The following is a 22,415-nucleotide window of genomic DNA, read 5'->3' as shown; positions in this document are numbered from 1 at the left end:
GTGGTCTTTCTTTAAGCAGTTTGAAATTGCCAAACTCCTACTCTGTGTTAAGAGCCTGTGTCCCTCAGACCTGTTGGTTTTGCAATGTCTGGCAGTTCGCTTGGGTGTGATGGTGCGCATTTCGGAAGGGCTCCTTCTCTCCTCACTGATAACGAAGCATGCTGGGCGGCTGTCAGGTTTGTCTTTTTTCAATTTATTAAAACATAACCCAGCATCCACAAGGCAACGCGACAGCTTCACCTGGCTGACCCAACACAACCTGACCCAGTAGGTGCTCCGAACATCTCTGCTAGCCAAAGCCTTTTCTTGGGGGCCGCATCACTCTGGCCGAGTGCTGTGGAGGATAGTCCTTCAACAGGATAATCGCGGTGTCTCCTGATCATCTGGGTCAGATAGATAGAACAATTTTGTGGTGGACTTGGGACAAAAAGCATTCCTGTGGTGGCCAAAGCAGGACTCCTGTTTCTAATTCTAGTCCTGCCCTTGTTCCCACAGCACCGTTAAACCAACTGGGATATGGAGATTATACTGTCAGAGCCTGCTGATGAAGAGCACAATTGTTTTTCAAAACGTGTGAAAAATCCATCCTTACGGCCTTGCTGTCTCATTTTTAGGCCTAGAGCTGCTGTAGGGGAGCTAGAGACTCCAGCGCAGAACAAAAGCCCTATGTGCCAGGTGCTGTACCAACACATGATGAGAGCTAATCCCTACTTGGAAAAAAATAGCATCTACATAATCAAGGCAGACAGAGTAAAATCCCATCCTATTTTCTGAGTGCAGATCTGAGCGCTTGGATTGCTCAACAGATTCCCTGCCGGTGTGTCCCAAGTCTCTATTCCCCCAGGAAGCCTTACCACCACAGTCATCTGCTCTCCCAAGTTAAAGAGGTGGATATAACTCAAAAGGTCTGGCTGGGTCCTGGAAACCATTCCTGCTGCCCACCTTTCCTCAATAGCCCAAGGGGAGAACGTATTGTCAAATGTTTATTGATACAGATATAGGACATCATTTCTGCTTTGGGGATCGTGCCTAAGCCTTTAATCGTACCATGAGTATTGAACGTTGCATCTCAATAGGAACAATCGCAGGCTTGATCTTGGACAAGAGCTGGAAAAGCCAAGGGCCAGGCTCTTCAGTCTGTGTTTTAACAAGGTCCGGCTCACCAGGGAGTGGAGTGGATCTGACTCCATGAGCAGCCTGAAGTTGGTTCCTCGTTGTCTTGTTCAGCTCCTGCCCAGGCAAATGTTCAGTATTACATGATGTCTCCTTTCCCTCCCGTGTCTCCCACCCCTCCCATTTACTGCATTACCTCTGCAGATCTCCCTTCACTTGACAATTTGAAACTTAGTCCTTATTAAATTTCTCCACTACGGCAAAGAAGATAAACACTTTCATTACAACTCCCTCTGAACACTAGGGTGTCTGGCACTGGTCCCCAAGGCTGTCTTCATGGATATGATCCTTCTCCAGCTGGCTCCGCTCTAGGTCTTTTGCCAAAAGCCTGTTCAGATAAGGACCTGCCCATGCTGGGGCTCTTACACCAGGTCACAAGCAAAGGGAGGATTAGACCCCTTGTTTATGGAGATAACATGCTCCTCTGATTGGTGCAGCAATTTGTTGCTTTTGGAAACTATTTTTACTAACCGTGAATGACTAAGCACTTTGTTTGGGGGTTGATGGCTTTTTCCGCTCTTTTTCGGTTTCTTTATTTTTAGGTTTCTTTGGGAGGGAAAAGAAGCGGAGTGCAAACTGAAAGCTAGAGGACAGGAGAGAGAAATCAAGGGAAAGTGGGGAGATGGGATTTACCCTTCAGATCACCTTATTGCTTAGGGGGCTTAGCGACCCACTGAGGAATTTCACCAGGGAAAGAGGAAAGCCCGTTCAGGTCATTGTAATAAAAGGTAGGGGCAGGTCCTTCTGATATTTTTCCAGAGAACTGAGGTAGGATTTGAGATGGAAGACTTTCTCACGGGTCTTAAAGCACTTGGTTATGTTACAGCCCGCACATCTCTAACAAGATTACCAGAGAATTGCTCTGGGCAGGAAGCGTCTTTCTGTTCCGTTTGTCCCTTAGCACAATGGGATGTGGGCCTTGATGTCACAGTAATACAAACAATTATTTATATTCATCGCAGCTTCTCTTTGAAAAGAAAGTATTCCTAGCCCTCCTGGCTGTGGGCTTGGACGTGTGACCTGTGAAAAACAGGAGGAACATTAAAATAACGCAGAATATTGTTTTGTTTTGTTCTCAGCGTCACTATTTTTTAAGCCTATTCACTAATTTTGAAGGGTCATATGAATGCTTTTTGAACTGACGATGCTGCGTATAAGGCACTGTGTTCCAAGCTAATAAACCTTTCATAGCTTATACATAGCATTAAGAAAGATGATGAACTGCTAATCATAAAAAAGACCTCAAAGTGCTCTGCAAACTGTAGGCCTGATCCAGTAGCCACAGAACAGAAAAACAACCATCCAACTTCATTGACCTTTCAGTCCTACTTACATCAGGAAACGTACCCACCTGTGGAATATGACCTCAGACTGCCTTTCCCCAGCCACAGTGGGGCCTATCCAGTGTCCAAGGGGTGTGTGGAGCAGCTTTCCAGTCACACCAGACATGGCTGCAGGATCTAGGAGGTGTTTCTCCATTCCCTGCTGGGACTGTTTGAGAGTCAGCGCAACAGGCCAGAAGATCCCTCCCAAGACTCCTCCTGCAGAGCCAGCATGGGGAGAGAGCAGACGTGCTCTGGTGTTTCAAACAGAGAAGCAAGGTCCATCTCCACCTTTGCTCTCTTCTCTTCCTTTATTCCTCTTGCTCCATCCATTTTGTTTCTCTGCCTCGGGTTTTATTTCAGGATTTTTCATTTTTTGTGCTCTCCTCAAGGCATGTTTTTCACCTTTCAGTTAACTAGTTTTCTTGCTCTCTCCACCATGAATGAACTGGGACAGGGTTCCTCAACCCTCTTCATTTTTTCCCCTTGCACAGTATTTCTCTCTCTGTTTCCTCTCTGTCTCTGTTCCAGTCTCCCAACACCCTTTTAGCTTCCATCCCACTTCTCTACCCTCAATTTCCAAAGCAAAGTCATGTTGGTCTCACAATCCCCTACGCCACCCTGCTGTCTGCTCCTCCCAGTCTGCTTTTTGACCTCTCTATTTTTCTCTTCTCACCCTCTCTCCCTGTTTAACATATGAAGAGGGGCAGTTCTACATACACAACTTTCACAAGACAAACAAACGACAGGCTGATATTTGGCTGATGGAGACGTGTTCTTTGAGCCTATCACCAGGAGGACAGAAGAACCAGACGAGGCTGTGCTCCATCCGGGCTCGTAGCTTCTCCCCAGACACCAGCAGTACCACATGCCTCAGGGGAATGCCATGAAGGGAATTTGAGAATAGCGGGATATCCTGTTGGCTCTCAGCAGGTTACAGGAAGCTCTAACCCTTCATTTCATCCCTCTAATCAACACTGTATTGCTCATACATGCTGAAGTCATGTCACTTAGTCACCTGGCTTTGGCCTCTGTGAACTCGCCCATAGTCTTCTCTGGGCTAGGCTACACTAAATAAATGTGCATCAGCTGCTTGTATTTCCACTTCATTGCTTAACTTACTTTCCAGTTTGTTAGTGACTATTAAAGATACTGGTCTTTGTATGGGTCTTCATGGTTCCTCGCTGAAAATTTGGAATTCTGTTGAAGATGGACTTTTTATTCTAGGGCCCTGAGTGGTTAGCCGATACGTAGGACCTTGAAATACATTGCCTTTAGAAGGAGAATTAGCAGTACAATGGGCAATTTGGTGCAATCTCGCTTATTTACAAGGTATGAACACAGCATCACCTTTCCCTGAGGACAGCAGGAACAAAAAGCTTGGTTAGGAACAAAGCAACTGTCTAATTTCTGTTTCCTCCAGGCACAGTGTCCTGAGGATCTTTGTGGCTTTGCTGCCCCCAGGGCACGGTCACAGCTGCTTCTCTGCATGTTGGCTTTTCTGCTGGCTTCTGCCTTCAACATGCACGGCCTCCCAGTCCCTGCGTTTGTGACCCCTGAGCCCCCTCAACCACAGGGCCTCCCTGGGATCAAGCCTTGCCTTGGGCAGTAGCTCCTATGGATGACAGCAACCTCCCTGCATAAAAGGGGTTTAATTGCTTCTTCTGAGCCTGGAAGAAGCCTCTCGGCACAGCCACGGCTTTCCTCGGTTTAGCAAAGCCCTCCAGACCAGCTGACAATAGCTGGCCATAGCTTCCAGCTTAGCATTTCCACAGATTCTTTTCTGCCTCTCCTGCAAATATCTTAATCCCTGGAGATCATCGTTCTCATCCCATAGCTGTCTATGTTCCTTAACAGCTTCTCGGAGAGAGATCTCGGTCTTGTCACGGACAAACGTAGCACTAGTGAAACCCTCTCTATTTTGGCACCTCTCTGGCAGTGCTAAATCCCTAACCAGAAGACACGTTCCCCTTTTTAACCATCAGAGATGCCTTCAAAGGGACTAAAGCAGCATGGTGCAAACTAGACCCCTTATAGCCTGAGAGTGCAAAAAGTCCCCTCACCACATACTGACTTGTGAGAATAAACTTTGTGGGTGCCACCATCCCAGAGCCAAACTTGCTTGCAAGCCACCAAGTTAAATTACAGTTATTATTTCTTAACTCAGCACTTTGTTGGTAGGCTTAAAGCCGTTACAGAGGATTTCCCTTCCCCTGCAGGTACTGTTCTCATGAACTTTTAATTTATCTAACATAATTTACGCGTCTTATCAGCCCATTTCCAGTGACTGCTCTACCATGGGTTCTCCTGCGATGCTGAGACTGATCTGCTCTCCCTCCCCAGCGCTCCAGCACAACCGGCCGCTGCCTCAAGCCCACCTGTGCCATGCCGGGCTCTGCCACGGCAAGGTGACACAGCGCGTCCTCACGTCCCCAACGCCGCAGCTGCAGCCTCCCCAATGACCTGAGAGCCGTCCCTACGCGGCACCAGCCGCGCGCCGGCATCGCATCCCCAGGATATGAAGTTACAAGCGGTTTCCGCACAGCTCCCAGTTCAGTCGGCAACTGGAGGCAGAAGCCATTTTGTTGATCCCGTGCCAAAGCCAGGCACGGACGGAAAGCCAAAGCCAGATCCACCGGGGCTTTTCCACCTTTGGTGCCATGCCCACTTCCCTCCGCTAAAGCGCCCGAAAGGCCCGCTGCCCGGTTGCTGCGAGCCCCCGCTGGCGCGGGGCTCTGGCACGCTCTTGCCTCGCGCTGCACACAGGATTTATCCGCTTGCTATCGGATCCTCATGACCGGAGCACAAACGCCACTTTTCTGCCCACGGCGCTGCACTCAGCGCGACCTCGCTCAGCGCTGTCCTCGTCCTCCCCGCACCCCCCTTCCAGGCGTGCTTTAGGTCCTCCTCCGGGCCGCCCCGGCTGCAGCGAGACCCGGCTGCCAAGGTCTCCATGGACCATGCTGGGCGTTAGAGAGTCGGGCTGAGCCTCGCCGCCGGCTGGCACGGAAACCTGCTCGGAGGATGCCCAGCACCGTCAGGAGCGTGCCCAGGAGACGCACTTCTCCAGCGGGGCAGCCCCGGGATGGCTGAACCGGGAGGTGACATCCCCACACTGGGGAGAGGCAGGTGGGCACCAGGAGAAGGGCATCGGGGCTCAGGCACGCATGCAGAGGTAAAGAGCATGTTTTGGGGGGGCTGCTGATTGACCTTCCTGCCCCGAGCCCCCATCCTTCCCACCTCGGTCCCGTCCGCGCCCCCCCACCCCTGCCCTCCCCTCCTCCATCAACTCCAGCGCTAAGAAAGCCGAGCCGGAGGCAGTGCTGAGCCGGATATGCAGCGACTCCCCGCATTGCTCCCGGTGAGTGTCTCGCTCTCCTCTCCTGATGCCTTCTGAGGAGAGAGATGGACGGACGGACAGGCAGCACGAGGTGGACTCGTCTCTCCTAATCGCCCGGCGAACAAGGGAACAGGGGGGAGGAGAGGGAGGCAGCCTCTTCCCGCGCACCCCTTCCCCATCCTCTGTCCTCATGCTCTCTCCCCCCTCTTCCCTCTCCTCTTCCTCCTCCACTCGGGCCATGATATTCTCCGAAAGCGGGGGGGGGGGGGGGGGAGGGAAGCTGCTGACAGGTGAAAGGAATTGGGAAATGCAATTACATCAGGAATCCCGCAGAGATGAGGACTCAGCAAAAAAAAAAAAAAATTAAAAAGGGAGCGAGTGAGCGAGCAAGAGCGAGAGGATCCGGGCTGCTGTGCCGCACCAGGAGACGAGCTCAGCCGTACCGACCAACAGCCGAGAAGCTGCCCCCCAGCAACCCGCGCGGATCCCGGGATGGGACGGAAAGCTGGAGGCCCTGCCGGACAGACGGACGGGCTGCAGGCGGGAGGGGGAGGGCGCCGCGACTGCCTGGGAACTCTCTTTGCAGACCCCCCCACTCCTCCGCAAGTGTTTCTTTGTGCCTTTCATTCGCTTTCGCCTTTTTCCCCCTTAATCCCCGCTCCCTCCTTCTTTCGCTCTTTTCCAAGACGCGCACGCAGCCTCCCTCCTCCATGCTGGTGCGTGTGCGTGCGCGATGCCAAGCCAGGGAGCCGCCACGGAGGTTATCGCCGGACTGCGGCCGCGAAGGGCAGGACGGCGGGAGCGAGGGCGAGCAGGGCAGGGCAGGACAGGATGGGCGAGCGATGGACGTCCCCGGCTCCGGGGCGGCAGCGGCGCGGGACCCCCGGCCGCTTGGCACGGGGGGCCGCCGGCATTGCAGGCGGCTCAGCGCGCCGGAGAGAGCAGCTTGGTGGGCCGGGGTGTAACGGTGCTCTCTCCTCCCCCTTCCTCCCTGTCCTCCTCTCCTGCCTCTCCCCTCTGCTCCCCACGCTCTCCTCCATCTCCCTGGCCCTCTTGCTCTCTTCTGCCTTCCCCCCACACCTCCCCTTTCCCACTCCTTTTTTTCTCTCCCCTTGTTTTTCCCCCCCTCTCCTCCCGGCACCCACCTCCCCTTTCCCCCGTCCCCGCTTTTCACAGGGGCTTTTACTTTGCCAGGACGGCGCCTGGTGAACCCGTGGCAGCCGCCACGGAGAGAGCGCAGGAGCCGCCACTGGGCCCGCCGTGCCCCCTCGCCGCGGCAGCCTGGGCCCCCCGCGCCCCGCACGGCCCCCCGCAGGGCTGCTTCGCCTGCATCGCCAAGCCGCCCGCCCTGCAGCCCGCGTCACCCATCCTGGCCCCTTCCTCCGCCGGGTACCTCATGGAGAGCAAGAGCTGCAAAGGGGACAGCCTACGGCCGGCTGTCCAGTGCAAGCACTTTGTAGAGAAGAAGACGATGACCAACCCCACGACAGTGATCGAGATCTACCCAGACACCACCGAGGTGAATGATTACTATCTCTGGTCCATCTTCAACTTCGTCTACCTCAACTTCTGCTGCCTTGGCTTCATCGCCTTGGCCTACTCGCTGAAAGTAAGTACTGAGTGCGAGGCACGGCATGGGGGGAGCTGTTGGTGTAAATCAGCTCTGGGCCATGAAAGTGAGCGGAAAGGCATCAGTTTGCGCCCGCCGAGGAGCGGGCTTGGGAGAGCCGAGGAGAGTTTCGGAGCTGGGGACGTTGCTGTGCGTGTTGCAAGAGGTGCTTGGACTTGTTCTGGTGTCCTCGAAGGCTGTTGGGTACCACCATGACGAGGTCTACAGGCAGGCAGCACGGGTTGGGCTCAGCTTGGTTGTGCCTGAAGGCACTAGCACTCGTTCCCTTCTTTGGGGACACAGAGATCCTGTTAGTATGGGGTCCAGCAGCATTATATTTGCAGCCAAAAGGAACCAGAAGCAGCCGGACTGAGTCCCCAGCACCCGGCAAGCGGCAGGGGGAAGAGGTTGCCAAGGTGCAGGGCAATCCTAACGATTTGCCGCTTGCCCTCTCTCTGATTAAAACATGAGAGGGGAAAGTGGCTTGTAGCCAGCCCTCCCCTGAGCCCGGTAAATCACCAGGCAAGCCCTGGAGTCCGGCCAGCACGGTGGGAACAAGCCCCGATAGCCGAGGAAGTTGAAGAGAGTGCAGAGGGCTTTGCACAACATTGTGGCTCAGGAAAAAAAAATAGATGTGTTGATGGAGAGGGAGTCAGTATGGAGCACAGCCCGCAAAGGGAACGGGACTGGGTTAGTCCAAGGCTACGCAGGATGCTTGTTGCAGTCCACAGCGATTGCTTACCCTAGAAATGAGGACGGGGTCTAATTCTCAGCAGCCAGCGTTGCAGTGTGCTACCCTGATGGCTCTGTTTGCTTAGACCTTCCTGGGGGTAACCCTATCCTCTGAGCCCATGCAATGCTTCTGCAACCGTTCCCTGTAGCTGCAGGGGGAGAGCCGCCTGGCTGGGCTGCAGGCTTTCACTGCTGGAGCGCTCGGCCAACAGGCAGGTTCCCAGCATCTGTCGGGAAAGAGGCTTCCCTTGCCTTCTTTTCAGCATAAAAATTAACTAAATATATATGTAAAGAGTCTCAGGGCTCCTGGGTGGCCCCAGTTGTGCCAGACTTCGGCAGGCCTCAGGGACAGCGATCTAGCTGATTTGTTCTGGCAGGCAGCATTTAGAGGAAGGCCAGTACACAGACGGGTTTTATCACACAAACAGATCAATTAACCTCGTCTAACTCCCAGGACGGCGAATGCCACAGCACTGCGAGGAGGCTGCCTACGAGCCTTCACGCTGCCAGGGTCACTGTCAAAAAAGCTCAGAGTCAAGCCCACAGACCCCACCAGCGAGGTCCCCTAGCTCTGCATTGGGCGACCTGCTGCAGTGCCACATGCCTCAGTTTCCCCTTCCGTGAGACGGGGAGCTGAACACTCATCTGCCATCCATGCAGCAGGCTTAACCCATGGCTGCCTGGAAGAGGCATTTAATAGCTTAAATTATATGGGTGCTGAGCATTACCACAAGCAGGGCTGACCCAAGGGCAAACTCAGCAAGCAGCAGCCTAACTGTGCGAAAGAGAGGATTCCCTTAACGTGATCGACGCTTTGGGGCAGCTACGCCAGGAGAAGGAAGAAACTGGCTTCCTGCTTCTTTTTCGTGTCTTTGTTAGCTTGACTTTACCTTAATGACTGGAGCCTTTCCCGAGCAAGTCATAGCCACAGCGGGCTGAGAAAAGCTTTCATGTTGTTGGGACATAGTAGATATTTCTGTAGAAGCGGTTCCTTGATTGCAGCCCGTGGCATGGGCAGGACAGCCTGAGAACTAGACTGACTCATCCCAAGGAGACAGGGCAAACGGGGTCTGCTTCTTACAAGGCTTTTAAAGGTTTCACCCTTTGCTGTCTTTGACATGAGGAGGAAGAGGAGGCAGCATCCACCTGTGTAATGCTGAAGGAAACCAGAGCCTGAGCCTTACCATAAGGGCAGATGTGTGGGCTCACTCTGCAAATGTCTAAAGGCTATAAACTCTAGTGTGGAAAAAAAAAAAAAAATTGGCGGAGAGGGAATTTAATGGGGCAAATTAGCTTGGAATCAGGGAGAAGAGAAAATAAGATGGCTGTCAGAAACCAGCATTACGTTTTGGACTGTAGAGCAGTAATTGATCGGCTGCAGTGGTGGTCCATGTGCAGATGCAGAGCCTGGCTGAGCCGAGCTGAACCAAGCTGTGGTGAACCGATGGTAGGAGGAACCCTGCTCTGTTCTTAGTCCTCTCCAGCAACTGTGACTCCAAAGCAGAGTGACAAATACAAATGAAATGTCCCTCAGAGCTGCCAGACGGCTAGCAAGTAGCAGGAGGGACAGTGAGCGCCAGAGACAGTGTTCAGCCCCCTCAGGCCGGTACTGGGAGGAGTGGTGGAAGAAAATGGGGCTGCTGTGGAGGTCTGTTTTGGGGAACGCCTGTGGGATGTTAGGAAATACAGGATCCTTCCTTACTCACAACTGCAGCAGAGATTTCTGCAATACCCCAACCAGGGCGCTCTGGTGCGCGCGCATGCGTGTGCCCTCAGGAGCCACCATCGGATGTAAGGGTCATTCCTACCCAGTGCTAATGTTGTCATCTCTTTTATGGTCAATAAGTTTTTCCCAGAAGTTAAGAGAAAGCAGAAGTAAGGAATGCACTGGGGATAGATGGCCCTTTAAAAAAGACTTGTCTTGTTCCTCTGCAATTGCTTTTAAGGACAATCCAGTGGCAGATATTTATGTCCCAGCCCTTCTAGGATTCCTGTGCTTTGCAGAGACCAAGGAAGGTGCTGTGGGGAGGGACAGGAGAGCAGCAGCATTTAACCCTTCCAAAGCTCATTCTGGGACCCCAGCAGTGAGGCTCGTCCTTTGAAGGCAGAGCCTCTTGGCCAGAGTAGCACAGATTTCCTGGCTGAATTGCAATTAATGCATTGATAGCACTAGGTCCTCAGATTATGCTTTTTTACATTTCCTTTAAATAACTTAAACATTTAGAAACCACAAGAATCATTGTTTTCATTATCACAAATAGCTTTTTCAATACATCATAAAAAACAGCATCTGCTTTTGCCAAATTCATACTGCTAATAAAACAGTAGCCATATCATGCCTCAAGTCAGTGAGCTGTTTCATTATGCACCTCAGCACACCCTACTATTTCCACCAATTTCCACAGCATAACGTACACACGGAAGTTTAGAAGCGTGCTTAGGTACTGTGCTGAACCAGGACCGCTGGGTCCACTTCAATATTACCTTAAAAATGCTCACTCTCCATGCCCACTTTTACTGGTTTCAGCCGCAGCTGTGAAAACCGTAGCTCCACATCTGCTTGTCCTCTTGTCCTGGGATGGACGTGAGCTATAGATTTCTAGCCTTTTTTCTGCATGGAAATGCATGATTTGCCATTTCATTGTGATCACGATTTACAGAAACGTGCCAAAGAAATATGCCAGCACCTACATCAAAGAATTTGTGCTCTTTTTCAAAGAAACATCTGAAGTCAGGTGAGTGCAAAGCTTGTGACACCCAAGCCCAAGTACAGCGCGTCACAGACACAGTAGCCGGGTGCTCTGAATAACACTGTGACTGCACACCTGGTTTTTATTTACACCCACAGTGGGCTAGATCCTCAGCAGACATGGCTTTCTGGACTGCAATGGAGTTGCACCAACTCACATATCCCTCTGGGGGTTATTTCTGGCATCCCAGGCTTCTCAAGGTCAGCCTTATGGAGCGCGAGCAATGTGCTTACATGTAACTGCAAGTGTGTGTTCGTGGTGGGGAAACAGAGATAAATAGCAGGACTAGGGAAGTTAGAAATCCTACAGTAATATTAATAAAAGTTCAGCACAAATACTAGGATCGTTCCAATGGACAGGTTTTGGGGAGGTTTTGTTGTTTTTGATCAGAGGCGAATTTTGTGGCTTTGGCTTTTTGCACTAGATACTCAGCGTACTCCCTTCCCCCCTTTTTCCCAGCTCTAAGCAGTAATGAATGATGCATCAGTACTTGGTGTTAGGAGATCTTGCTTCAGTCATTAGGCGGTCTGTCTCAGGAGACCACTGGGGAAAGCCAAATCTTTCTCAGTACCAATTATGCTATGAGGCAGTAGATCAGAGGAGCTGGGATCTGAGACAAGTCATATTATGGAGGCCTAATTTTGAATGTATAGAGATCAAGGTGGCAAGAAGCCCTGCTGCCTTTTTAAGTCCAACCAGCAACCCCTGGGTTTGCTTTCAGAATTTTTCCTTCCCTGCCGCATTTCCATGCAGCCACCCTTTCCTGCCATCAAAAGATGCATTACAGCAAGCCAGCAGGAGCTGCGAGGCGTCTGCGTTCCCACGGGTGCGGTGCCTGCTTTCGGTGGGAAACGTGGCTACGTTCGGCAATGGAGAGAGACCTCTGACACGTGGTGGCATTTTTTTCCTTGCTAAAAAAGAGCAGTTTCAGTGGCCCATCAAAACAGAGGGCCAGGGGGAAGCAGTATGGCCTAGCAGGAGGAGATGGTGGGGGTCTCCAAAAATCTGAGCTCTCTTCCTTGCTCTGTAAGCGATCCCGAACACGCAGCTTTGGGCACTTCTGCTTGGCTTCCTATCTGGCCGCTTGTTGATCTTCTCTGTTTTGAGTGGAAGCAGGCTGGCACAAATACATAGGTAGTAATTAAGCTACAAAAGCAGTGAGGCTGCAGTGACCGGCCTCTCGGACTGCTTTTTGGGAAGAGCAACCGTTTATGGAAGTAAGTGAGACTGAGGGGCAAAAGCTGCTTCTCAGCAGCGCAGCTCGCCACATGACGCAGGTCCCAGCGCTAGGCACAAAGGAGATAAGCAGGCTGGAGAGCCCTAACTGATTCCTACAGCAAGGAAATCCAAGGATCCCCTCCAGAGCAAAAAGCTCCTTATGGGTTGGGAAGCAGAGCTCTGTGTGGAAATAGGTTTATAGCCGCACCAGCCTCTTCCCAAAGCATGCATCTAACCAGCTGTGGGCTGAATACTAAAAGCCAGGCTGCCTTAAATACAGCCTCATTAGACTCCTTATCAACAAACCATTTGTCTCCTTCTGGAAGCTGACGCAGCACTTGGTACCCACACAGCAAGTTCCTTGCTCCTGAAAATGAGAGGGGCCGAGACCGGAAAGCAAGGAAAGGGGAGGTCACTGCCGAGGCATCCAAGAGAGAAAAGGTGTCGGGAGGAGGCCAAGGAGCTCAAGGGGAAAAGGGAGCTTGCACATAGCAGACATGTAGGAGAGAGACTTCCAGGTGGTGGATAAATACAAACGTGGAGTAGGACTGAAAGACAGACAAATAGGCAAAGCAGAGAGAAATGCCTTGCGGGGAGATCCAGTCAGGGACCAGCCACAGGGGACGCTGGTCAGGGAGAGAAGAGAAAGACTGCAGGCACAGATGTGCTGGAGGTGGCGGAGGGCAAGGGGAACAGCTTGGAAGCAGCAGATAAACAGGGATGAAGGGAGAGGCCACCACCACCTTTCGCTAGTGGGAGAGGGCAGGAGAAGTGTTTGCATATTGAAGTACAAAATCAGCTGTGTTTCATGGAAGGCTGGGCAGAACATGAGAGGAAGAAGTGTATGAAGTGCCAAGCCGAATCAGAGCTAAGAGCTGCCTTTTCTAGGGTGATTTCTCCAAAAGAGCCAACACACAGTGCTTTGGGCTGCCTGGTGAAACCCCACAGGTGCATGCTAACTGTCCTTATGCGTCAGCCACCTCAGTGTGAAACAGGGTAAAAATCCCAAAATAATTTTTAGGCAAAGTGGGAAGGGGCGAAGTGACAGTGAGGAAGGACAGTCGGTGACTAAGGAAACATCAGATCCGGATTCAGGGGTTTTCCCCTTTTTTTCTGGCCTTGTGACCTTGGAGACCTTTTCACCTGTGGGCCTCACCTTCTCTGGTACACAAGGAGACAGCTCCAGGTCTCTCAAAAGCACTGAGAGGACTCGCTCGTTCTTATGTGCCAGGTGCCAGCATATTACGGCAATGGTGGTCACAGAAGCATGAAAATAGAAAACGATGAGGCTGAGATATGAGGAAGACAGGCATCTCCTCAAGAAGGACAGAGCAGGGAAGGAACAGGAACGTGCCGCCTCGGCTGTCTAGGAGAGCTCCTCCTACAGAGACTGATTTTCATGTCACTGCAGGACATTAAAGGGAGACGTCCAAGAGTGTGCTGGGGGATGCAAGGCCAGGCCAGAGGAGGTGAGACTGAGCCAGAGAGAAGTAGGAGGCTCAGACTGTGAGTGGTTTGGAACAAGAAATGTCTTTTCATTACATTTGCATACAGCAGGAGCCCTGGTACTTGTTCGGAGCTTATAGGCTTGACTGCAGTACAGATGATAACGGACAATAACTGATGATTTGTGTACAGCTGACAGCTGAAGCCATAGGATGTATGGGAATATAGCAAGGGAGGAGAGCAAGAGGCCAAGGACGGCACACAGAGGGACTCAGTGAGGCGGGGGCAGGATGAAGGAGCCACACAACCCAGGCCAAAGCAGTCGGAGGAGATTTGAGGGGAAAGTCAAGCTGAAGAGAAAGGTCAGATGAATCAAAGGCAGCATTTAGCTAGATGAAGCCAAATGCAAAGCTCTCCTTTCATTTGCTCGAAGGAGATAGGCCACGTTACCTCCTCAGCCACAATATTCCCCATAGAGCAGAAAGCAGTGGGCGCAGGACTGCAGGGAACAGCAGGGAGTGGGAAAAGCTTGGTGTGCAGCAGGGGTTCGTGGGAGCAGACAGATGGGCCCTCCAGAGAGGCAGGAAAAGAGGGAGGTTGTGTCCCTCTTTGCAGAGGGGCAGGAGTCAAAGGAGGCTAGTTAAACAGGAGAATAAAACAGAGGGAAGGAGGGTGGAGACCAAGACAGGCTGAGGGAACAAGGGCACATCAGAAATAAGGGTGAGAAAGAGGCTAGAGGTGAGCGCAGAAGACAGGTGAGGGGACATCTTGCTCAGTATTCATATTTGGGCACAAACAGAAGTTGGTGAGAACTTACAAAGAGGAGGAGGCAGAGGAGGGAGAGAGACCACGAGGAGGGTGCTGAGGGTAGCAACTTTTGGAAAGAGGAGAGATGGGATGGACAAAAACTGAATTGGGAGAAAAAGTGGAGCTGGGAAGACAACACCTTTCCAGGACTCTCTCTAGAAATGCTCAGCACTGAGGTCTGCAGCAGGGATAGAGACAGAGAGGGAGAGCTCAAGAAAAGCTGCAGGCAGGCACCAGGCAAAGGAGAAAGCAAGGTTAAAAGCAAAAATGGTGCCATGGTCAGGAAGGAGAGAGGGAAGGGGAGGCTGAGGAACCAGAGGCAGCAGGAGAAGGCAGGGATGCAGGAGTGCTGCCGAAGCAGGGCATGGAAGAGAGCTAAAGCGCTGGTCGCTACTGAGAGTCAGCATCAGGCCAGAGAGGATGCTTGGAGCACTGGGAAAGAGCCTGGCATGGAAATCACTGCTGCGGGGAGCAGTGAAGGAGAACCAGGCACCGGGGAAGGGAGGAGCAAGAGCCAGGGGTTAGGAGGCAGTAGGAGGGGTGGAAAGCTTGGTACGCAAGACATACTGGTCTGCTAGAGATATCTCCATCTCCCTGGCACAGTGTGGCTGAAGGCAAAAACAGGCTGCAGGAGAGAGATAGGGACCTCTCCAAGCTGCACTGTCTACATTTGGTTCTGCTTAGCTGTTGCTTGAGGGACATCAGCAGCAGGTATTTGCTATGAACACAGAGGCCCACTTCTCCCCTCAGCCCTCCAGCTCTGCCACCAACCACCCAGCCCGCCTGTGCCCGAAGCGCAGGGAGGAGACGCAATATTTGCAGCACGCGGTTTGCCTTCGGCAGCCCAACCACTGTGAAGAGGCAAGTACATTAGAGACTGCTCTTCACTTAAGAGAGTCCGCTGGGAGTGTCTTTAAGGCTTTATGATCCAAATCCAGTGCCCCTGCGGCTCTGTGTGTCTGGGCTGAGAAACCTGTCTGTGCACAGCCGGTTCACCAAGCACAGAGCTCTGCGTTTACCACTGGTGGGTGAGGAGGCGCTGGCTGCCCAGCACTGATGTGCTGACGGTTTTCAGGAGGACGCTAAATCTGCAGAATAATTTCAGAGGTGAGTCACGCCAGACACAAAACTGACACAAAAGGGCACGTGAGCTCCCAGGCTCTAGCCTTGCCCCCTTCTCCAAGGTGATCTCCACTACTGCAAACATCATCCAAACGTGCCGTAAAGCCAAGCTCAGTTTGGGACCATGGGAGGCTGACAACAGGGTATATACCGCTCTGCCAGCCGCACCTGGACTCCTCTTGGCATCCTTTCTGTTCCGCGCAGTAAGGAAAATGCTTTTGCTGCTGCATAGCTGCCTGCAACAAGCTCCCTACCTCTGCCACATTCATTGGTATACTCATGAGAAATCCTGCTACAGGGGACTGGAGACTGGGCTCTCACCTGTTCCCTCTCCCAGCAGGATAAGGCAGGTCCCCCGAGGCTGCAAAAGAGCAGGATGTGCAGGTCCTAGGACATCCGGACAACACCCCTGGTGCCTGGTTTTCCTCAAAGCCCTGCAAAGACGAGGAGCAGCTCCCGGCGGCTTTCTCAGCCTGGCTCTTTTGCATAGGGACAGCAACAGGCCCCCGCAGAAAGTGGCTCAGTTCCTAGCGCTGGCTGCACGCTCAAAGGCTGGCTGCTCGAGAAGCACTCGGCGTGGGCCAGGATCAGCGAGTGCTCGGTGCTAGCAGCACCACGGCTCTCCTCCAGAGCTTCAGGCACCAGTGCAGGTCTGGCAGATCAGCCCAGCTCTGGCCACACGCTCCTGGCAGGAGGGCAAGATGAGAGGAGAAGGTGGGACTCCAGGATTTTATACAGAAAAGGAAACAGAGGTTTTCTTTTCCAGCCTTGCCAATGTGACTGTCAGTGCAGGCTCCTGCACGCTGTATGCAAGCAACAGCCTCCCTCCCCATGCGGGATTAACAAAGAGCAGGGGGTGTTGGCACGGAGATGTGCTCGCTGGGATGACGAAGGGGAGGATTGCCACTGTTAGAATGGAGGGGACACTGCTGGAGGGTCTGAAATATGTGGTGGCCTTTAAGGGGCCCCATGAGCTGGCACGGCCCACTGACTATCCAGGACTGAGGGGTTTCCTGCCCTCCCCCATGTTCAGCAAGCTTTCTGGACAGCACTGCGGGCAGGCGCCGCAGGAGGGAGAGAGAAAAAGTCACGGAGATGCGGCCTGAATCCCTTGCAGAATGTCTTTGGAAGGCTCCTGGTCGATAAAAGCCTTCTCACATTTCTGGGTAGCACTCTAGCGCTGACTGCAGGTTTTCACAGCTTGCCGTCGACATCTAGCGTTCAGACGGGAGCACATTAACGTGCTCACGCTCCCAGAAACAAATATAGGGTGTCACGAAAGACACAGTCTTGCAGCCGGAAGCCTTCCAATGACAGAGCAGACAGCGCACAGGCCCATGCTGCCATGCTTCACCATCCCACGGGTGCCCCTGCTCTGACATCAGACAGGGAAAAGGGCTAAAATCTCCAAGATATTTCATCCTACGTTCCCCTTTGCTCCAGCTACTGGCAAGGATGTGTTGAGTGCCATCTGTAAGTGCAGTTTAGTGATGGGGACGTGTCGGCGCTAGGAACGGATGGAGCACATCCTGATGTGCTGTGCTTTAAAGTCCCGACCAACTGCTGGCTGGTAGCGCCACCGGCTCCCTGGCAGCCCGGCGGAGGTGGGGGCCAGCCAGTGGCACGGCCATGCAAGATCTTTACCCACCTGCAGAGCTTCCCAAGCTGAGCCCATGAAAGTCACAGCCTCTAAGATAATGAACACAGCAGACCACGCTGTTAGGATTGAAAGCCGCCAGTGGTAGAGAAGCTACATAAGCTGCATAAGACCTGCAAAAGAAGCTCATTAACCCAGGACTATTTAATATGCTGGAGGCTTGTGCGCAGCCCGCGAACTGCAGTAGGATCCAGTGCCAGGTTTCGCACGCTCAGCCCCTCAATGCAGTCGGAGGCACAGAGATACGCACCAGAACCAGAGCCAGCCTTCTCGCTCTCCCACCGGCTGACCCAAACGCCAGTGTTTCAGGGCCAGGATGCACAGGGTATAACATGGCGGGAAGGATGTCCTAGCACCCAGCTCACCCTGGGAAGTGAAAGGGTCCACGTGTCCAGCGTGCATGACAGCAGTGACGAATAGTCCCCTTGTGCACCCTTGGGCTTGGAGATATATTCAAGCTATACTCCATGCCCACATGCATTACAGTACTTGGATTCACAGGCTCAATCCTTAACAGAGCCAGGACACAAACCTCAGGGTATTTTATAGTGGGAGGATCTGGATCCCAGGGCATTAAAATGCAAACATCTACCTCCAAGCTGCTGTCTGCTCTACAGCTCCCTCTCCAAGTGCGCACTTGCCTGGAGTTGCGCGGGTGTTGCTTGAAACCAGCATGCTTATGTCTTTTTATACATGTCCCAATTGTTTTTTGTCTCAGGTCCGGGATAAGAAACTCCTAAATGACTTAAACGGAGCAGTTGAAGATGCCAAGACAGCACGGCTTTTTAACATCACCAGTTCAGCCCTTGCCACCTTCTGTATCATCCTCATCTTCATCTTCCTGCGATACCCACTCACTGACTACTAAGAGTGAGGCCAGCAGCAGCAGCCGCCGCCAAAATGCCTCTATGCCAGAAGTGTCTGCAGTTATTTCCTGTAGCAAGGGTGCAAAAACAAGACTCCACCTTGATTGCAAAAAACCCCAAGTAAATACATAAGTAAAGATTAAATGAATTTAGCAGCCTAACTGAGCATACCCTTCCTGCCCCCAAACTGTATGTGAACTACTGTAGGAAAGGGTTTCACTTGTACATTTGTACAGGGAGAAAAACAAAGCAATAACAAATATCTATTTACAGTAAAGAAAACCGTGTGACAGCAGCGTGCAAAACCTCGAGCTAAACATGACTCGAGCCAATAAGCCTAGACAGGGAAACTGGCCGCAGCGGTACAGGAGGAAGAGCGGCCACAGAAAACGCGGCCCAGCCGCTACCGTTTGGTGACCAGGGCTGGAGGCACCTGCCGGGACCTGCGCGCACGGATTCGGAGCTGGAGGGAGGAAGGCAACCTGCCTGCTGCTGAGAGAGAAACCTGACGATCAAGGCAGGGCTGACGCAGAACATATCAGACGTGTTCAGACCGCTCTCCCCCTGCCCCCAGCTCCCCAGCGTACGTTCGGGTTTGTTTGTTTGTTTGTTCGTTTTCCTTCTCTGCTGTAGTCCTCTGTTGAACTTGCATTCAACGGTTGTAACCGCTTACCCTCCCCGGAGAACTGAACGTTAGAAAAGTTCATGCTGGAGAACCCCAAAGCCTCCAGGTAAACCCCAAAGAGTTACGACAGACGAAAGAGGGAAGGCGTCTCCTTGGGATCTGCTGGCAATGCTGAGGGCCTAGACGCCTTCTGGAGAACGTGCATAAATCCGTTAAACCCAGTGCTACTGTATTTCTGTAAACCGTCAATAAAGATACCTCTGCTATCTGACGCTGTTAGGTTAATCCCTAAGATCGTGCTCTCCTCGCTCGACCCGCGTGGGACTCCCAAGGCAGAGAGTGAAAACGGCTCTGCCCTGCCCCACGCCCCTCGTGGAGGAGCGCGCGTATCCACGTTTAAGAGCGCGGACCGCAGCGACTCCTGCGACGGTCCATCGCTCGCGAACAAGCCAGCGCGGCCGGGGCAGGCAGCTTCCGCTTCTCCCACTAGGGCTAACGTTTATTATAAAAATAAAGAGCCGTGGCTGCAGCCGGCTACTGCCGCCGCGCCCTGCAGGCCGCCGCGCGGTAGCCCGGTTTCAGGGGACGCCGCGCGGTAGCCCCCCCAAAAGCCGCCGGCAGCTACGTGTCGTGCTGGAAATCAGCAGACCCTCACATGAACACACGGGACTGCGAGATCAGCCCCAGGTCACAAAACTAACGAAAGGGCAAGACCGGGGCTAAAACACAACCTTTCAGATGCCTGAGCCTTTATCTCATCTCATACACCGCAGCTGCCTCATCTTTTTCCACGTGTAAAATGACCTCACCAGGAACTATTAGAGACCAGGATGAGGCTTAATAAAGGCAGACTCCTCCTGCTTTGCTTACTAAAGCACGTTAGCAGGGCTTCTCTGCTCCCCGGCAGCGAGAGCCGCGGGCAGGAGCGAGCCCTCCGCGGCGCCCTCGCCTGCGGAAGCTTCCGGAACCCGGCGGCCATCTTGCGCCTTCGAGCCGCTGGTGCCCCACAAAATGGCGGCGCCTCCCCAGCAGGGGGGCTCGGCAGCGGCGAGGGGCGACCGGTCCCCGGCGGCGAAACGGGTGCAGGAAGGCGTCGTCGGCCGCACCTCGAGGAGGCGGTAGCGACGGGTGCGCGCCGCCTGGCACTTCCGGCCGCCATGCTGCCGAGGGAGAGGTGCCGTTTCCCTCGGGCGAGGCTCTTTTAAGTGTGGATCCACACAGGTAAAAGGCTCGTTGCTATATTACACATCACAAACAGATCGAGAAGACCTTTTTTTTTTTTTCCCCCTCCTCCTCCTTTTCAAGGGAACAAGGGATAGAAAAGGAACAGCCTTTTTTTTTTTTTTTAAATTGCGCAGGAAAGCTCTGGAATTTCAGGCTTTGCCAATGTTGATGCCGAACGCGACAGAAGGACTGGTTTCCAGGGCGGCTTCTCCGCCTTGCCGCCTCTGCCGCTCAAAACTGCCCGGAGCCGCCTCCAAATCGCACCTTTTTTTGGCTGTGAAGACGCAGCCTCTGTCGCGTTCGGCAGCAAAAAACCCGAAACCGAGCTGGGGGGGGAGGGGGAGGGGGAACAGTCCAACGCTTGAGACGTCTTTCGATATCAGGAAGAAACGATGGCCACGTTTCCATGTGAAAATGCAGTTTCCTTCAGGAAAGTTAGCTCGATAGGCTGATGAGGATTTCTTTTTTTCATTTGCGGGGGGGACGGGGGTAATTATTTCCCTGGCGCCGACGTGTGTTAGTCTGCGCCTAAAATACCACATCTGGTGTGGGGTGGCCGGCCACAGGAAGGGCGTTGGGTGCGAGTCCCGGGCAGGGCCACCGAGGTGCCCTTCGCTGCAGCTCCTATGCGAGGCGCGCGGTGGGAGGGCGAGAGGCGACGGCCATAAATCGAGTTCCCGGTCGGATACAAGGAAGTGAATTCTCAGTGCGAGCACAGCGCTGGAACAGGTTGCCGCAAATCTTGGGTTTTCAAGGCCCGACTGGCCAAAGCCCCGAGCAACCAGCTCCGCTTCCAGCAGCGCCCCGCTGTGAGCAGGAGGCCGGTCCAGGTGGCCCCGGAGGTCCCTTCCGACCGCAGCGATCCGGCTGCGGGAGCAGGGCATCGATCGAGAAGTTTTGACCAGCAAGAGACTCTGTTTGGCTTTTGCTTGCACTGCAGAGAGATGGAAAGATTGCAGGGCCAGGTGGTCCCGCCGCGCTCCTGGGTGCCCAGGGTCTGCTTGCACCACCGTAAAATGCTGCAGAAAACCTGCGTGCCTCTCGGGGGTATCTCCCTTACTTCTGGGGTGTCACGGTGGTGAGGGTGAGTTCTCACGAGGTGAAAGCAAGCAAGTACAGTCCAGCTTTTCTTCGCAAGGAAGAGAAGGTCTTTGTCTCTGCAGAGGCTGAGGCTAAACCTCCTGCAGGAAAAGCCCTCCCTGAAAGCCGTACTGCTGGAGACAGGTAGAGGGCCCCCTTAGACTGCTCCATGGGAGTCCCAGGAGCTGGGCTGCTCTGCCTTTCCATCCATCTCCGAGGCCTCTGGGCACCAGGAGGAGGAGGTGGACTTTTCCCTCTGCGCCTAGCCAGGAGCGGGGCTCTGGGCCCATCCACCGCACTGAGCATCCGAGGCCTCCTGGCTGGCACCATGCAGGGAGCCCCAGCCCACGAGCGCTGCTCGCACGGGGCTGTCTCCTCACTGCTGGGAAGGTGCGAGCTGCCCTCTGGGAAACAAACCCTGTGCACTGGCTTTGGGGAGGGCTTGTGCAAGGTGCAGTTATGGGAAGAGGGTGGCTCCTGTGCTGTGCAAACAAAAAAGCGGAGTTGCGGGGACACAAGTCCAGCCCCTTCCAGGGAGATTTGCATGTTTGCGCAAAGCCGGGTACGCGTGCCCAGGTGACATGCGCGATACTGCGCATCATTACACATTTACCCCTCCACGCTGGCAGGGAGAGGCCAAGTCGTGCAAGGGCTGTGCATCATTCGCGTGCAAATAAGTGTAGCTGCAGTTACGCAACGTCAGCCCGACTGCTCTCCCCTGGCTCTGCCCCGGCCACCCTCCGGTGCTCAGGGCTTGGCGATGCCATTTCTGCTGCAAATGCTGTCGAGCCAGTTTGCAGGCACCGGGATCAAATCCCAGCTAGGATAAACTGGTTTACATTTACTACACGCAAGCTCTAAGAGCAGTAAATGTCACCCCTCAGGTCTCTTATGTCTTGGGGGCTGGCGGTATTAAAGAGGACAAGACGGAGCTCTGCGCTCCTAGCTGACTCGGGTAACCATGTTCCAGCTCTGCGCAGGCATCTTCTGGTTCCCACGATGGGGGTGAGCTGATAGCCTGTGTTTTCGTGTCGAAGCCAAGCGTGGTGAGTCAGTGCCGGAACAGCCTTCACCCTGGATACCTGAATTACAATTGGAGAAACATGCAAATCGCAACATCGTTTGCATTTCATTCCTGCTCTTCTGCAGGGTGTGTAAATCACTAACAAAACCCAGCACTGAGCTGTACCATTATAACCCTGGCTCTCCTTCCTGAGCACTGCACTGCCCCTGGCATCACGGCATCCATAAGGCCTCTGTTGTGCTGCCTGTTGTCCGAGATCAGTCCGCGATGCGGTGCGGTCCAAGAGGCAGAGCCGTGCTGCTAGCAGGTCGCATCTCTGGCCTCTCTTCCCAGCCGTGTGCTCATCCCCTAGGTGTCTTTACTGAAGTCACTTCACCTCTATATTTCCCCTCCAACTCTCTGTCTCATCAGTTGTTGGCT

General features: G+C 53.4%; 1 protein-coding gene across 4 annotated transcripts; it reads left to right on the top strand.

Annotated features, from left to right (window-relative positions):
- Positions 1–69: 69 nt before the first annotated feature.
- On the top strand, positions 70–18,937 carry IFITM10 (interferon induced transmembrane protein 10). Of its 4 annotated transcripts, XM_068944781.1 has the most exons (4): positions 70–176; positions 4,839–5,624; positions 7,030–7,444; positions 17,895–18,937. In XM_068944781.1, the coding sequence occupies exons 2-4, from the start codon at positions 5,581–5,583 to the stop codon at positions 18,042–18,044; spliced, it is 609 nt and encodes a 202-aa protein (XP_068800882.1). In that variant the 5' UTR covers positions 70–176; positions 4,839–5,580; the 3' UTR covers positions 18,045–18,937. The 4 variants fall into 4 exon arrangements, with proteins under 4 accessions (XP_068800882.1, XP_068800879.1, XP_068800881.1 ...); XM_068944778.1 differs by lacking the exons at positions 70–176; positions 4,839–5,624 and adding an exon at positions 6,139–6,437; XM_068944780.1 differs by lacking the exons at positions 70–176; positions 4,839–5,624 and adding an exon at positions 6,294–6,595.
- Positions 18,938–22,415: the final 3,478 nt, after the last annotated feature.

Source organism: Struthio camelus, chromosome 5 (assembly GCF_040807025.1).
Source record: "Struthio camelus isolate bStrCam1 chromosome 5, bStrCam1.hap1, whole genome shotgun sequence".
Lineage (NCBI taxonomy): Eukaryota > Metazoa > Chordata > Aves > Struthioniformes > Struthionidae > Struthio > Struthio camelus.
The sequence above is the reverse complement of the archived record's forward strand: the minus strand, read 5'-3'. Positions and strand labels throughout refer to the sequence as shown.